This window comes from Elgaria multicarinata, chromosome 1 (genome assembly GCF_023053635.1).
Source record: "Elgaria multicarinata webbii isolate HBS135686 ecotype San Diego chromosome 1, rElgMul1.1.pri, whole genome shotgun sequence".
Lineage (NCBI taxonomy): Eukaryota > Metazoa > Chordata > Lepidosauria > Squamata > Anguidae > Elgaria > Elgaria multicarinata.
This window is the reverse complement of record NC_086171.1, coordinates 69,514,912-69,532,541: the sequence shown is the minus strand read 5'-3', so window position 1 is coordinate 69,532,541 and position 17,630 is coordinate 69,514,912. Positions and strand designations below refer to the sequence as shown.

At 41.5% G+C, this 17,630-nt stretch overlaps 1 protein-coding gene across 2 annotated transcripts in view; it reads right to left on the bottom strand.

The window, feature by feature from the left end:
- Positions 1-17,630, bottom strand: part of PDE1C (phosphodiesterase 1C) — a 261,988-nt gene that overhangs the window by 14,250 nt on the left and 230,108 nt on the right. For both annotated transcript variants that reach the window (XM_063129811.1, XM_063129819.1), the window contains exons 14-16: positions 16,678-16,798; positions 14,994-15,169; positions 13,897-14,199 (exon numbers count right to left, since the gene is read on the bottom strand). In XM_063129811.1, coding sequence (XP_062985881.1) covers positions 13,897-14,199; positions 14,994-15,169; positions 16,678-16,798 — 600 coding nt within the window. The remainder of the gene's footprint in view (positions 1-13,896; positions 14,200-14,993; positions 15,170-16,677; positions 16,799-17,630) is intronic.

Here is a 17,630-nt window from a genome sequence, read left to right as displayed (position 1 = left end):
TCTTCTGAACAGGGCCATTGACTAGCAGTGGCTCTCCAGAGTTTCAAGCAGGAGTTTTCCCCTTGCCTACCTGGAGATGCTAGGGACAGAACCTGGGATTATTTGCATGCAAAGCAAGTGCTCTCTCTGCTACTGAGCTACAGCTCCTGCCTCAAGGATCAGGTAAACAGATCAAGGAGAAAGGATGATCAAGTCCTCCTCCTCTAGTGCCACTGACTGCTTTGAAGTTCAAGTTAAATCACTGGGAGATGTAATCACAGATCACTGTAGCTATTTGGGCCCTCAGGCAGGATGGCCACTTACACATCACCAAAAAGGAAAAGGAAAAAAGGAAAGACAACACTGCTTCATAACAACAGCTAAAGAAAATTGCACTGGCTAATTAGAAGGTGTAGATACAAATTTAGAAGTAATAAGTATAATTTAAATAGAATACAGTATCATAGTGGGGAAGACTGTAACCAGGTGTCTTGTGTGCCTGCTCAGTTTGCTGACGAGGTGCTCACTGTTGGTGGGCAACTTCAAGGCCTCTGCTCTCCCGTCCTGTCTTTAGACCAGATTTGGACTGGACAGCCCTTCAAACAGAGCGCTACCCTTTGTAAAGCAGGGCACATGGACGCCCTACCCTCAGACACCATACAATTGGCACATGAGTCAAAGGGCTACCTGTGGACTTCAACATGATTGAGGAAAAAGAGGGGGAAAGCACTATAAGAAAAAGAGGCTACTAGCTCTGGTGCTATGGAATGTCAAAAGAGGTTTATTTTTATCCGAAATATAAAAATGTTCCCAAAAAACTTTCAATCAAACTTGTACAACGCTCAATGTTTCAGATCCGGAGATCCTTCATCAGGAGCTTATAGATATTTTTTACAAGACCACAGTCATGTTCATTCTGTCTCCATCAGCAGTCAAACTGTTTGACTGCTGAAATGAACACGAATGCGGCCTTGTAAAAAAAATCTATAAGCTCCTGATAAAGGATCTCCGGATCTGAAACGTTGAGCGTTGTACAAGTTTGATTGAAAGGACTTCAACATGAGCCATTTCATGTGCTTCCTTCACACAGAAGCACCTCATGCTTTTGCCAAAGAAGGGAGGGCCCTCAGAAGCTACATCAGGCACAATGTGAGGGGTATGAAGACAATGGAGACAGACCCAGTAGCTACACACAAATGCTTTAGGCACATGCATGGGGCGGTTTTGATTTCATCCAGCTTCGTTATTTAGGGAACAACATCTAATTCAGTCCTCTTCCTAAACGGTTCCTGCCTGGTTGAAAAAATATGCTTGACTTCTACTTACGTCTAGCGGCAAGCTCTCTAGAAATACCTGTACAATGAACTGCACCAAATGACACAACATTTTGTAATATGAATAAAGAGGAGTCTTATGACATACATTCTCAAACAGATTTTAGCTTGAATTTGAGATAGGGAAACTCCCCACCCCCCTGCCCAAATTACCACAATGGTCCAACCAAATTAGTTGCCTGCGAATATGTTGGTGGTTTGGGGGAGAGGAAACATTTTTGTTCAACACTAATGAAAAGCTCACACACACACACACACACACAGAGAGAGAGAGAGAGAGAGAGAGCACAACTGGATATTACAATATAATTAGGCAACCAATATAACCAAGATTTGTAAAAGGATGCTGTTCAAGTACTATACCGAAAACCAGTGTCCATATTCCACCCTAAGCACTCATACAATCAATTTATAATTTATTCATTGAACTTCTACCCCAATTTTTGCCCCCCCCCCCAAAAGGACCCAATGCCGATTCCAGATTAAACACATAGGGCATGTCAAGATGGGGCAATATCCCGGGGATCACCCCGGGATCATCCCTACGTGTCCACATGGTGTACAGGGGATCCCGGGGGCAGGGAGGGTGATCCTCCTGTGCCCTAGTATATAGCCCTACAGATTAATTCTGGTTTTTCCCACGGTCTCGGGCTTGTCCCGAGACCACTGGACATGTGTGCATCCGTCCTGTTTTCATCCTAGCTGGGACCGGGACCTGGAGCTCCTCAGGAGCTCTGTGCCCATCGGGGGTGGGGTGGGTGGGAGCGGGAGGTTTTTTTTAAAAAAAGAAAAACTTGCTTTTTGCATAGGAGCGCTCCTGTGCTCCTTTTCAAAACAAAATGGCAGGTGCAACATCCTTTTCCTCCTGGGATGTCACGCACGCATGTAGTTGAGGGGGATGATCTCACGATCATAAAATTGTGAGATCATACCCCTCCACCCCCCTCATCCAGACATGCCCATAGATATCTGTAAGCACTGGGTGATTCAAATTCCTTTTATTTACAGTGCAATGCTATACAGAAGTATTAAATCCCCACTGAGTTCAATAGGACTTATTCACAGGAAAGTGTGCATAGGATTGCAGTCTTATTCACACGCTCAGTCCACCTAATTATGCATACTGATGCAAGCAAGTTCCCAGGTGGTATTCCTTGCAGTATCACAGTGGGCATTAAGAAGAAGAAATATGCAGGCAAGAAATGCAACAAAATGCTAATGATTAACAATATCTGCTGTAAATGTCACAATAAACACAGAAAGAGGGACTTTGAGAGTGCAATGCTCCACTGGGAGTATTACTCCTGGCTCCATAACTACTGGACATGGAGATACATGACTTCTCATAGTTAGAAACTACCTTGTCCTTCTTTCATATGGCTTTTTAACAAAGCCTTGAATGGTTAAATTCACTAAGATGGCACATTGTTTTGAATGTTTTAATTGTTTTTACTGCTTTTAAAGTATATATTGTTTTAACTTGGTTCATGGTTTAATTTGTTTTTAGCTGTGTATATTTATTGTTTTATGCTGTATGCTTTTATCTGTATGCTGCCCTGAGATCTTAATGATATAGGACGGGATACAAATGTTCTAAATAAATAAATAAATAAATAAATATGGAGCTATGCCCCAAATTCTTTACATATGTTAAGATGCATTAAAATACATTAATCTAATAGAGAGAGCATTCTACTGTGAACCAGCAAATAAAGTTCTGAATCTCGACAGGAGATACTGAGCTAGATGCAATTGAGAAGCCATTGACCAAGTCATTCACTTTTTGACTTCATGACAACATCTGCAAAATGGGGGTAGCAGTGACACGTCTGATATGAGGGTCATGTCGCAAAGTTTTGGTTGAGGACAGTGAAAATTAGGATCTTAAAGCATCTTACAGATGCTAAAAGTGCTATAATAAACATAATAGAGACCTACGTAAATTCAAATACTTTAGGTTTTGCTGCATCATTTTCCAGCACTTACATTTACACACACAGAGAAGCAATATTCATACAATCACACTAACCATCCATATATCACTCTCACCTAACACACACCATTCCTAATACAGTTTAACAGTTAGCCAGTACTTTCAAAGCACTTTTTTTCTCTTTTTTCTGCTGAACTCCTTCCCACCAATGACACCCATCTCTCCCTGGGTATTCTATGCTTAAACTTCTGTTAAGCTGTAATGTTCATTAAAATTCCATAACACCACATTAACAGATCTGGTAGCTGGAAAAGTCCTCGTTTCGATGAGTTGAAGCTAGAGCTCTCACAGCAAATAGCTATAGAGTTTCAAAAACTGCCTATGCTTACCCAAGCCCACTTAATTTTATTTCGGCTTGTGCAATAGGTTAAACTTGGAAGATGCATGTTGGATTACTAGGCATTATTGGGAAGATGGGCAATGGGGCAGAGTCCTGCTGCTTTTGATGACAGCCATGTGACATCAAGTTCTTGCCTTAAAAAGAAATACTTTCACACAATCAAGCAGCTTTCATTTTAGGGCCAAACTAGACAAGATATTAAGAACATCATTGGTCCTTGAGTGCTTTGTCTTTTCTCTACTAAATAGCAGCTATAGCAGAAGGTGTGTGTGAGTGGGTGGGTGTAATCTGGACTAAGGCCTTAGCTAGACCAGGCGAAATCTGGGGGCGAACCCCGGGATCATCCCTATGCGTCCACATGACGCACAGGGGATCCCGGGATCAGGGAGGGGTGATCCCTCCCTTGCCCTGGGATCTCACCCTCCATTTTGGGCTCGCTTTTTCTGCAGTCCCAGGCTGAGCCCGAGACCGCGGAACGTGTGGCCCGTTGCCACGGCATTGACCCAACTCCACGCGATTACTCACGCAGCGCTGGGAGCTGTGCCCATTGGGGGTAGGGTGGGGGGAGTGGGGAAATTAAGTTACAATTTTAAAAAAACTTACCTTTGCGCACGACCGTTCGTGCACTTTAAAAAATGGTGGGCGCAACAGCTCTCCTCCTGTAAACGGAGGCGGGATCTCGCATTAATCACAACGTGAGATCTTCCCTCCTCCGTCATGGGATAGAAAGTAGGTCTAGCTAAGGCCTAAGATGCAGTGTGGGTTTTTTAACCCTTTGTCCTGTTGTACTCTCAATTCAGCTGGCATTTGTATCTGAAGGAATGCTCCCATTGATGCCAACCTGTGCCTGGTGCATTGTGCTGCAACATCTCAAGAACTGGGAAGGGGGAGACCTTTCTCCATTCATTCTTTCCTTGCCACTATTGGAGCAGTAGCAGTACCTACCATATAGGACAGAAGAAGGGGAGATGGTTTATAGGATTTTGGGTAAGAGGAGGGCTGGCTGGGGGGTGGGAGAGAGAAGCTGTAGGATTCGTCTCTGGCTCATATTAAAATCCAAACCAGAGAAGAATTCAAGGGTCATAAGGCTTATTTCATATTTGAGGCAAGCATTCCAAGCTCCTGAGACTCATATTTCCTGTCCTGGAAATGCAACTTTGGCAACATTTCTAGTAATTACCAAACCAATTCCTAAGCAAGCTCAAGGGAATTTGTCCATCACTAATTCTCTTGCATATTGAAAACTATAGTCTTTCTTCGTTCAACAGGGATCTCTCACCAAATAAGATGTGTCTATGTGCTGGCATGTACAGCAGCATAAGAAGTCGTTTATTGCTCCAGTTTCCTAAGAACCAGGATGTTTTTAAAGTGATTCATCATCTACACACCAGCAAACAGCTTGGATCTAAATGGATGCACTATCTCTGGCATAAACAGAGATCTTTAGGGGTTTAATGGGGGTGGGGGGAAACCCTGAGGCACTGCCCAATACTGAAATAATGAAAGCAAAATAATTTTTCACTCCAGATTGTGGAGTTAAGATTAATAAACATAACCATTTCTAAGATGGAAGAAATTTTGGTGTCTGAAGCAGAAAATCCACAGTACAAATATAATACATAATTTACAACTCGCTACGTTCAATGGTGTCCAAACTCTGTATCACGAAGCAGCTGCCTCAGTCTCCCTAATGGCAGGGCTGGCCCTGGGTTGGAAGCCCCTCAGCTTTCAAATAAGAAGCAGGTTTCAAATAATAAAATGTGAAAAGTGTGAAAAAAGCACCTGCCCCTACCAGGGATTAAAATCACAGATGCCCTGAAAACTGCTTGTGTGCTAGCAATTATCAGGATGTGGTTATTGATGAAAACCTCCTGTGTGAAGATGTACTGAGCCTCCTTCAGGAGTTTGCAGCTTCAAAAAAGGTTGTGTGGATTGCTGCTATGTTTCAGTTTTGCTACGAAAGTAGGCAATACTTGCTAATTAATTGCAATTATCCTCTGCCATATTTCTATTATGCCAGAGCTGTGCCTTACTTTGCTTAGAATGCCATCCTGAATGCACTTATGAAGTTCCATTAAATATAGTGGGACTCAGGGCCGACGCCAGACTATATTGTGCCCTAGGCAGGCGCGTTCTGAAGCCCCCCCACCCCCGCTTACTCACTCACTGCCCCCTCACTCACCTTCCCACCCACTCACTGCTCCCCCCGCCCGCTCGCCCGCCGCCCCACCCGCTTGCTGCTCCAGCTCCCCCCATCGCTCGCTCGCCCGCCGCCCCCGCTCGCTCGCTCACCGCTACGGCTCCCCCCTTGCTCGCCCACTCACCACCCGCTCCCGGCTTTGAAGCCAGGACGCTGGGGTTGGGGGGCGGGGCAGAGGCTTTGAAGCGGCGTGCCTGGAAGTGGCTTCCTGGCGCGCCATACTGAAGCCTCCGCCTCCAACCCCAGCATCCTGGCTTCGAAGGAGCCAGGACACTGGGGTTGGGCGGAGGCTGGGGTGGCGGCTTTGGAACAGCACACCCGGAAGCCGCTCTAGGAGAGCAGCTTCCGGGTATGCTGTTCGGCGCCCTCGTTTGCTTGGCGCTCTAGGCAGCTGCCTGAGTTGCCTCTATGGCAGCACCGGGCCTGGTGGGACTTAACTTCTTCAGCAATCCAATTTCAATGTGAATGTTTCCTTTTGAAACAATGGGCACCAAATTGCTAAATGCAATATCAAAAGGTGTGTCACTGCTTGCTCCAGCAAAAGCCCTTCCAGAGCTTATGTCACTGATGTAATAGTATGCCACTGAAATAGCTCCACAGTTGCTGATGGAAATGATTGGGGGTTTTATTAAAAGGGAAAGAAAAATCTACCTTTTGTTATTGTGGGTGCTGGGTTCTCCTATTAAGGTGTAGAACTACCGGCCCCAAACTGGATAGATTGCTATTAATGTACAATGCTGTGCTAGTATCTTAACTATGTTGCAAAAGCAAATACCTGAAAAGTGCTCTTGAGAAATAATTTGGGCAAATGAAAATGAATGATTTGCCTCACCACTTTTACATAATTGGCAGCCAATGTCAAGCAGGTAGGCAGAGACATTCAATGCCAAAAGTGTAGTCTTTTGCCAATACTGACCGTGCTTATAAAGGGATTATTCCGGCAGGCCTTCCCTTCTTAGAATCTTATTGCTGACCATTATATATTGTTTTTAAAGCTGTATGGTTTTATTGATTGTTTTATCTTTTAAAATTGTTTTACCTTCAGAAGCTGCTTAGGGTATTCTGTATATAGGCAGGATATAAAATGAATTGTTGTTGTTATTGTTGTTGCTGTTACAAAAAGACCAGAACTAATGAAGCTCAAAAGGTTCAGATTTGATTTCTACAATGAAGAATTAAATATGTAGAATACATTTTAGCCGCTAGATGGGAGCATTGCTCAGAACATTGTATGTGTCCTTGTTGGTGTGTTTTATTGCTTCCAGATTTTCTTAGGTAGTAGAATCGATTTATATGAAGGACATAGTTTGGTAACTACCTAATCCAGATGGTGGTGACTTCTGTCTGATGGAAAACTGTGCTTTCTGGATACACTAACAATGGCAATTCTGCATACATCACTGGAAACCTTTGATGGGATCTTCCTCCCTCTGTTTCCCCTCCTTGCTTTTCTTACTTAATGCTCCCAGTTAATTTCTTTTGCATGCATGGGCACATTCACTTTCCTCTGTGATTAAATTTCCCAGAATCATATCAGGGTCTTACACTGTTAAAATGTGGCAAGAAACGCACCACACAAATCTATTGCAGTTCTTTCTGCATATATATATACTCTTCTCTATAATTGCCAGCACTTGTTCACACACTGCTTGATCTGCACAAATCTATGGGAGTAAAGACCCACAGAATGCAGTGGGCCTTAGCTTTATGTAGGTAAGATTGAACTGCACAGGATTGAACTGCAAGTTGTAGAGATGGATGGAACAATCAGTTTCTCATGGGCTCATCAAACATAGTGTGATTTTCACTATTTTATCCCATTTATCTGTTATGTAGGTGCTGCTTAGACTTCATATAAGGCTGGTAAGTAGTTAATTCTGTTGGGAGGGGGAGTGAGTGAATGGAATGTTGGAGTGAATGCTGATTGGCTGTTGGATTTGAGTGTGTGAAGGGAAAGGACAGTTAAAGTCAGTTGGTAGTTAGTAGTTGGACAGCGTCAGGGTTAGACTGCTGTAGAGTATCGATTAGTGTAGGGTCTGCAGTTTATTGTTTTGGGAATAAGAGGGAGCAGGAGAAGCTAGATTAGGAATTTAGAGGGTAGAGTAGGAAAGGATGCAAGACATCTTTATTGTAACAACTAAGTACTGAAACAAATGAAACCATTGGCTTGATAAAACATGTGAACTTTTCTTGTTAAATAAAAGTTATTTTGTTTCACAATGGATTGGATTCTTTAAGTATCTGAGGTAAGGTACTGATTTATATGGTAGCAGCGGTAAAGTAGAAGATGAATAAAAGGTCACAAAGTGCCAATCTCGTTGCTGTGGGACAAAAAAGGGGTCAGAGAATCACCGAACCAGTAGTGGAGTAAAAGGTGATGCCCAGAGGTGGCCATAGAAAGGAAAATAATCCACAGAGTGGGCAGCCTTATGCCAACTCCATTCATGGTTGGGATCCTTTATAGAAAAGGGTAAAAAGGAGTCTCAAGGTAAGCAGGTTGTGACAGTCTATTTTGCCCATTTACTTTCTTTTTTCTTTTTTAAGAAAACACATGGATATTGAGAGCCAGTGTGATGTAATGGTTAGAGTGTTGAAATAGGACTGGGGAGACCTGGGTTCAAGTCCCCACTTGGCCATGAAGCTCACTGGGTGATGTTGGGTGAGACTCTGACTCTCAATCTAATCTGCCTCACAGGGTTGTGGTGAGGATAGAATTGAGAGGCAGAGGATCATGCACGCTGCCTTAGGCTCATTGGAGGAAAAAGTAGGAAATAAATGGGACAAACAAACAAATATTTCTATTTAAATTGTACACATATGCCCCTAAAATATACATTTTAATGCATCTCCCCCTAAAATACACATTGTTGTATGCATTTTTAAAACCAAGAATTGCATTACAACATTCAGAGGAAGTGCTCAGGAAGTATGAATTTGGTTGGTTCACTTCAAAATGAAAACCAAATGAAATTGTCCAACATTTCTTGGCCAAGTTCATATGCCCACTTCTTGATGATGTCTGCACATATGGCTGTTATTCATCCATGCTATCTTAACAGACTGAGTAACATTCACACTCTGGGTATTAGTTTAGCTTTTCATTCTGTCTGCCCACGGTATGAGCCTGGTCTCCTGTTGCTGATCCCATTTCCTGACCAACGGCAAAATATTTCACAAGACAATCAAGAACAACTAGCATTGAGTGATGACCAATCAAAAGAACCAAAAAAAAAAAAAAAAAGATTGGAGTGGGGATGGGGGGAAGTGGGTTTCATTTGTGAGTCAGGCTAAATTTCAGATTTATACTCTAGGTACATGTAGGTGATTAACAATATCACTGTTATTAGCAGGAAAGAATTCAGCTTGAATAATGTCAATTTCAATAAAATGTATATATGTTATTATTTTAATGTAGACCCTGCCTTTCTATATAAATAACCCAAGGATCAACTTTAATCTTAATAAATATATCAAAAACAATTCTTTGATTTGATTGGCTAAGGAATTTTCTGGAATTTTCTGTATTTTCCTCACATGGACATTTCCAAGGGACTAGGTTGGGGAAATTTCCACACCTAGAAACTGTAAGCAGAAGGAGCAGGTGAATGTCTTGGGCTTCCTTTAAAGAGCTAGGTAAGTGGAGTAATGACACACACACACACACACACCGTTTTGACTTGGACCTTAATTCAGGAACAAAATTCTCATAGATCTGTAAACGATTCACACAATTCCATTATCTCATAGTATTTGATCATATATGTCTCCTACTCCCACACTAGAGAGTTTATCTGGTTATCAAGCCTCAGTTCATACCTAAAACATTGGTTTTTACTGTTGGACATCAGTGTGGTCAATGGTATGTAATATTAGACATATGAATATAATTTGAAATCATTGGTGTAGAATGTAATTTATAATGGTATGATGCACAGACGAAGCTAGCTATTTTAAAATTAAAATGTTGAAAAACAGCATAATTAACTCCTAGTGGATATAATTTGGAAAGTGAAATAATTTGACCTCATTCATGGCTCCTTTACATGTTACTTTATATAATACTAGCTGATATATCCAGCGTTGCTCGGGTCCATGAATAATGTTCATAAGATTTTTTGATAAATAATAAATTTCTCTGCAACTTATTCATCTTTAGGTTGGTTGTTGTTTTTTAGTTTGATTGACTTAGTAAATTATTTTGTTAGAATAAATGGAAAACTGTGTAAATAAGAACTGTATTTTAAATTAGAGCTTTGTGATAAACCACATTTTTTTGTTTTACCTGAAATGCCTACACCTGCCATCATGCCTTGGCCAGAGCAGCCATCAAAAACAGGACACACAACACCCTTTCTACTAGCTAAAAAAGATGCAAACCTAAAAATATGTTTTCAAAATATATCCAGCATTGCCCAGATATCTGAATAACATATAGTAGGGAACCGGTTCTCAGGGGACATGGGGAACTGTTGTATGCATGTGCTCTGAAGTTATTGTTATGAAAAAAGGAAAGTATAATTTACAGTATAATATCTAGATTTAAGAGGTTTTGGCAGAGAGCCAAAATACTCAAGGCCACTGACTTGGGTCTTTTATCTGACATACCTGTGCTCTGAAGACACTTATTTTTTATTTTTTTAGTTAAATGAACTTGTGTATAAATTAACCATCTGCACTACAGTAAGTGCATACATAAGGAAGTGAAGACACACAGAATGATACAGCCATTGATTAAGAGCCAAACTGCATGTGGCTTGAATTGTGCTTTAAATGGCATGTTTAAATTGACTATACCTCTTCCTTAACAAAAAGCAGCTGTGGGGGCTTAATTGTTATCAGGGCTGTAGCAGGTGACTGCTTGAGACTCACCTTAGGAATCACAATGGTCACCAAAGGCTGTTAAGTCTGGCCTCCCACCCAAGGCATGCTGAGAGTTGTAGGCATAAACCTAGGTTTTATTAAATACTTTAAAAATACTTAAAACCCCAAAATTCATGTTTTTAGATTTTTCTGATACATTGTGTACAGCCAGTCCTATCACTGTCAAATTTCAAGTTTCTAACATGTCTGGAAGTGGGTAAACATTTCCGGGCATACACGTCACACACATACTTTCTGCTTTATAGGTAGAGATTGCTATTTGCAAATATTGGTATTTGCATAGACAGGAGAGTGGGTGTTCTGTTTTCTGAGAGCAAACGCATAAAAGGCAAACCTGTGGAATCAGGTCGAAATTTTACTCTGCTTCTCTCAAAAATGTGTCCATATGTTACACTCCCCAAGTTCCATTTTCACACAAATTTCAAGACTGACTTAATCTCCCTATATTATTTTAGCTTTGTCATTATTGAAATAAAATTACATTATTAAATTCTGTCTGTTTTCCATCCAGGCCCTAGACACAAAGCGCTGCTCACAGGGAACTGGGCAAGAAGCACCAACAAGTTGTTTACCCCCACACACTTTAGTTATAGCTTTAGGGAGCTTACAGTTTGGGGTTTCCAGCACAGATCCCTGATCTGTACCCAGAAGTTAGATGAAAAATAAGAGAGACTGTTTCAACTTTCACCATGGTCTGCGTATCTCTTCGGTGGAAAAGGACTCGTCAGTCAATTTCAGTATGAAAGTTGAAATTCACCAAAAAAAAATTTTTTTAAATAGCTCTGCTGTAGATTACATTAACAAATTTTCATCGTTGACCTTGGTCATAGCCTAACTCTGAGTTGATAGCATGCCATTGACATGTGGTTAAATTTGGTTGGATATCTGTTTTCAAATGTATGAGACAAACCTGACAGAGTTCTCTGATGGCTTGTTTTAAAGTATTCCCCTATACTCTGGGCCAAAACACATTGGGCTGTGCTTAAAGAATAACTCTATTTTTTTCAGCATCTTGGGACTAGCTTTCTCTTTTTGGGATCTATTTTGGATGCTATTCAGTTCTCTCCTAATTTCCATGTTATTATTGCCCAGAAGAAGACAGTTGTAAAATATTGATGATGAAGCAGCAGCACACTGGGGGGAAATGCAGCCAACAAGGTTAACATGCAGGAGGTTTCCTTCCCTGACCTTCTCCGGGAAATTTTTTAGCCCCCTTCCAAAAGTACACTTTCCACCCTGGGGAAATGAGCTGCACAGTTTTTGTTGCAACAGTAGTATGCAAACAACTTTGTATGCAAACTTGGAGTCTGGTAGTGTGAAAGTGACAAATCCACACCCTCCGTATTTAATGTCATTTAAAGACTGGATCTTAAGACTTGAACTTGCGTCCACTTGTGCTCCAGTCTTGAAATGACATTGGATGGGGAAAGGGCCATACTGAGATTATGGTACCATTTTCTGAAGAACATATAGTCCCAATGCTTCAGTGAAGATTAACTTGCAAATCTGGTAATTTCCCCACTGTAGCTCCCCCATTTCCTTAATGGTTTTGGTTAATTAGAAATACCAACATTAATGAAATATTTAATATTTTTCTTCACCAGCAGAAGACAAAAGGCTGCAAGAGGTCAAAGATCATGAAGGATTATAAATTCACATTGTCTCTCCTCTAAAAAGACACAAAAGCTTTTGCTAAAACAGACTTCAGACTAAGGCAAAGAGGATATTCTTGTATGAACATTCACAGAATTGAATTTCTTAATGAATAGGGTGGCTTTAGGGACTTATAGAGCTCTATCACACCAGCGGTTTAAAGCACTCTTGCCATGTCTGGTTTTGCAGCACAGGATTCACATGACGTCATCCCCATTCTGCACTCATCTTGCCTCTTCCCCTCCATTTTGCATATTTTTTTGGTGCGGGGAAAGTCTGGATTATTTTCCCCAAGTGGAGTTAATGTGCCCTTAAGCCTCCATGTACTGCTGTCTTCTCGCTTTTTCCTCTGTTGGGGGCATGTGCTTTGAATGGAGTCTTGCTGATGAAAGGGGAGGGCGGGGTGGTTCCCCTCCTTCAGCACGCCGTGTCAAATGAACGGACTTGTGCTTTGTTGGTTGAATGGACTTTTTACTGCTCTAGCCCCACCCTCATTGCCCGCAGAAATAACGCCCAGCCGATGAAATGTTAAATCAGTAAATCGCTAGACAACAAAGTCAGAGCAAGTGGGGGGAGAGCTCACGCCCATCAGAGTACCACAACCAATGAATTGGAGGCAGAAGGAGAAGGGGTGGGATGGAGGGGAAGAACAAACAAGCAAAAGGGAGGTTTCACAGTGCAGTACACTACCACAAACCCACGTGAAAGGGACCATTACCTTGACACGCTTATGAAAAGAAGGTAAACAACATAGAGGCAAAACAGGGGAAAGAGATAGGTATGATGGAGCCCATAATAGATGTTCTTCCTTTTTGCTAGCTGCATGGTAGAATGATGAACATAATGAACTCTGGAAAGAAATTATGAAGCTATCCCCAGATAGTAGAAGTGATGCACCCAAGGAGATTAATGTTGTGTATCCCTACATTAAAATTCCCTGCTTCTAAAATTATGCAAGCCACTAAACTGGTGCCCCAATGGATGAGAAAGCAGAAGAGCACAATAACTGGCAGCAAAGTGCACTAAATTCCAATATTTTTAAAGTAGTTTTAAATTAACACAAATATCCAGCTGAAGAAGGTTTCTCATTACAGTCTACCAGTAATTAATTCATACTGAAAGCCATTAACATTTGCAATTACAATAAGAAAAAAATGGAACAAAAACATGCTAACGGTACTGCAGCCTTCCCCAACTTGGTATCCTCCAGTTGTTTTGATCTTCAACTCCCAGCATTCCTGACCATTGGCCATGATAGCTGAGGCTGATGGGATCTGAAGTCCAAAACATCTGGAGGGCACCAAGTTTGGGGAGGCTGCCTTAGGGTTTGTGTGTGTGAGTCTGTGTCCATTCTTTCCAGGGTATCGTTTGTGTGTATATTGGAAAGCTTCAAAAGAAATTTGGGGGTAGTTATATGCACCTGATCTATGAACTATCCACCAGCTCCAGAACTATTAAAGAAATATATGCTCTTCGCAGTAAATTTACCTCTTCACGAGCCCTTCCAAAGACTTACCATTCTGTGCATGCCGCTTCTGGTCTCCTGCTGTTGGTTTGGACTCTGTCTCCTTTTCCACCTGAGTTACGTTTTTCCCTTGAGAAGGTTCCTGTTTGCTACCACCATTCTGACGAGTCCCATTTACATTGCTCTTACTGGCTTCCGTGCTCTTCTTACTCTCTCCTGAATTCCCTTCTTTAATCTTCTCTGACTTGGTGGCAGTGGGTTCCTCAGTGTGCTTTTTCCCTTCGTTTTCATCTGTTTTGGCGTCATCCGTACCCTGTAGATCATTCTCCTCTGCTTCTTTCTTGGCTTTTTCTTCTGCATCCTCAGCAAGAGCAAGGACAAAATGGACAGGGGAGAAAAAGAAAAATCAATTAGTGGATTTGCCAGAAAGGCACCTCTCATCTCATTTTGAGTTTCAGGATGCAGGTCCCAGGCTTGGGCCTTCAAAAAATGTTAACCAATGGCACCCATCATGAACTATAATCTAGCTCTTGCTTGCCTGAAATTAGAGGCCCCATGAAAGTGATGCATGTTTAAATTAGCCCCTACTGCCGAATCATGCGTGTCATTCATCTTTTTTTGACAATCTGTAATGTGCATGGATGAGTTGGACACATGGCAATTCATGGAGGATGTCTATGAATGACAGTGACTCATGAGAGCTAAATGGAACCTCCACATTCAGAGGCTGAATGCCAGTTGCTGGGGACATATGCCAGGGAGGGCTATTGCCATCCAGCCTCCTTGTGGGCTTTGCAGAAGTCTGGCTAGACACTGTTGGATGCTGGACCCTTGCTCTGATGGATGCATGCTCTGATCCAATAGGATTCTTCTTATGTTCAGAATTGTCTCATCCATCCCTAGTCCATGATGTCTAGAAGGTGCAAATTAGGTAAATCCTGATCAAAACAAACTGAAATGAATTTCTCATACATTCCTACAGAAGAGTTCTGTTTTCTTTGTGAATGGCTATTTACATCCACTGCTTTCCCTCTAGTCTATATCAGCCCTCCCCATCCTGATGCCCTCCAGAGGTTTTGGGCTACAACTTTTAGCATTCCTGACCAATGGCCATTTCCCAACATCCCCTTACACTTGCTTGTTATTACCTTTGGTTGCTTTTGCTTTCCACTTCTCTCGGTTCTGCTGCACCACCTCGGTCCAGGTGGTTTTAAAACATTTGAAGTCCACAGTGAGTATGGAACAGTTGAGTGAGGCACTTCCTTCTGATCCAGTGCTCTTGACACTTGATCTTTTAACTTCTGAGGGGCTGATGCTATTCAGACTGGGATTACACAACATAACAGAAGTTAAAAAAAAATACAACTAGAGTTAAAATGTAGATACTAAAGGTATTATGTGAATGAAGCTTCCATTTTCTTCCCCTCTCCAGCTTGGCCTTTCTTGCCTTTTGGCCTTTGAGCATTCCAATCCATCTTCTTACCCTGGGCTGGATTCCAGCTGTGTTTGATTTAAGCTTTTTCTGGGCTGAGAAGATGTCCATCTCTTCATGAAAAACATGAACTCTTTGGAGCATCAGATCTACCTGGGTCTTGAGTTTGATCCCACTGCTGGGCAATTTCCAAGCAAGAACTGGGTTCATTCAGACATGGCATGTGGACTTGTCATTAATTAGTGTTTTTAGTGACAAGGTAGTCAGATTATCATTTCACCATGAGCAGGATTCCTTCAACCACTTCTAGACACACTGGAAGGTCATATGAATCTGCCATTATTCTAAATCTAATGTCTGGTTTTCAAGTTCAACCATATTGTATGCAGTGGGCCTGCAATATCGGAAGTCCATAATACGTATGTTGTGTGAAAAATTACCCAGAAGAATTGATCAAAATCAGACCAATCAGGTATTGCTCTTCTTCCTAATATTATCCATTTAAGTATCATACAATTGCTCTCAGTTTGTCTCAGTCACTATCAAATGTGAGTTGACCATTGTATAGAACAGCTGGATAATGCCTGAAATATTAATAGATCCTTCCAATTTTATCCAAACCTCTAAATTATCTATCCACATATTGGGCCATATGCTATATGGACATCTCTTAATTTATCTCCTGAATTTATACCAAATATGACTAGAATATCACCACCATTTGATAATGAACTACATTTCATGGCATATCAAGCATTGCTACACCATTCCCCCTCTTCCCAGACAGAGAAGTAGACATAAATTGCTAACCATGTTAAATATAAATGCAAAGGTTCTGAGGAGCTTTATGTGTGTGAGGCAGGAATGGGTAACTTCAGTGGATCCAGGGGTTAATTTCCCACCTCCGGACCCCTCCCCTACGCGTGCCAGGGGGCACACTCTTGTCACCATGACGATGCTGCCAGAATTTAGCAGCATGGCAGTGACAAAAAGGGGGCTGTTTGCTGCTGAAATTTGGGAGCAAACCATAACGGAGACTGGAAAGAGACAAATTTAGCTTCTTTTCTAGCTAAATTTGTCCCTTTTCATCCTCTGCCACGGACTGTGAATTCTTTTTGCAATGATGCAACATGTGGGCAGGGGCTGCTCTAGAAGCTGGGGGAGGGGCACATGAGGCGACCCACAAGCTGCATATTTTCCACCCCTGGTGTGAGGACTCCTCTGTCTTTTATGAAAAGACAAAAAGGTGGGATGACCATTCTGCATTATGTAGGCCCTTCTCATAGGAGAGAATTTCCTGTGGACACGGGGCTCCAATTTATAGCCACTGAGAATCAATCAGAGAATTCTGTTTAAATTTGGAGCTGAACTCCCATTGCAAAATTGACATACATACTGACCTGGAACGCCTAAACCCTGTCATGCCAGAGTGGGTGGCTTCTTCAATGAGAGGCGTTACAATCTTCTCTGTCATGTCAGTCAACACAGTGAAAGTGGGCTCCACAATGAAATCAATAAAACCTGAAAGGACACATAGTAGAACCAAATGCAGGAGCGTCAGTTATACGAACATCACTATATTTATCAAGATGGACAAATAGGCAAAGGTATTATTATTATTATTATTATTATTATTACTACTACTACTACTACTACTACATTTATATACCGCCCCATAGCCAAAGCTTTCTGGGCGGTTTACAAAAGTTAAAAACAGTGAACAGTAAAAAGAAATATACAAAATTTAAAACCATAAAAAGTATAAAATACAAACAAAAACAGACAATATCCATTTAAAAACAACTAATCTACACCAAGCAGGATATTACACTATGAAAGTGGTATATAAAAGGCAGGAGCCACACTACTGCTTCATAGCGGTATTAAAGTGCACTGACAACTGTTGGGGCCCATTGAAACATGCCATATACCACTTTCATAGTGTTATATCCTGCATGGTGTGGCTCCTGCCTTTTATATACCGCTTTCATGCCACTTTTATAATGCAATATCCTGCTTGGTGCAGATTAGGCCAAATACTGGCAGAAAACATATTGAAAAGGTCAAAGAGGACGTGCATCTGGTAACAGGCATTGCCATCTAATTGTACAGTAATTCTTTAAATGATGAAACTAAAGTGTCACGAGCAAGTCAACATAAGGCAGGTGGGACTAATCTTGTTTTGTGTGGGTTTTGTGGGAATCTGAGCCAATTTCTTAGTACAGCTGGTTATGACCCAACTTGGAGGTTGAATTCTATGGAAGCACTATAATAATAAAGCTATAATAAGACTTCGTAGTCACGGATGTGCAAAGAGAAGTAGCACATAGATTCCCTTGAACTTTCTCATTCT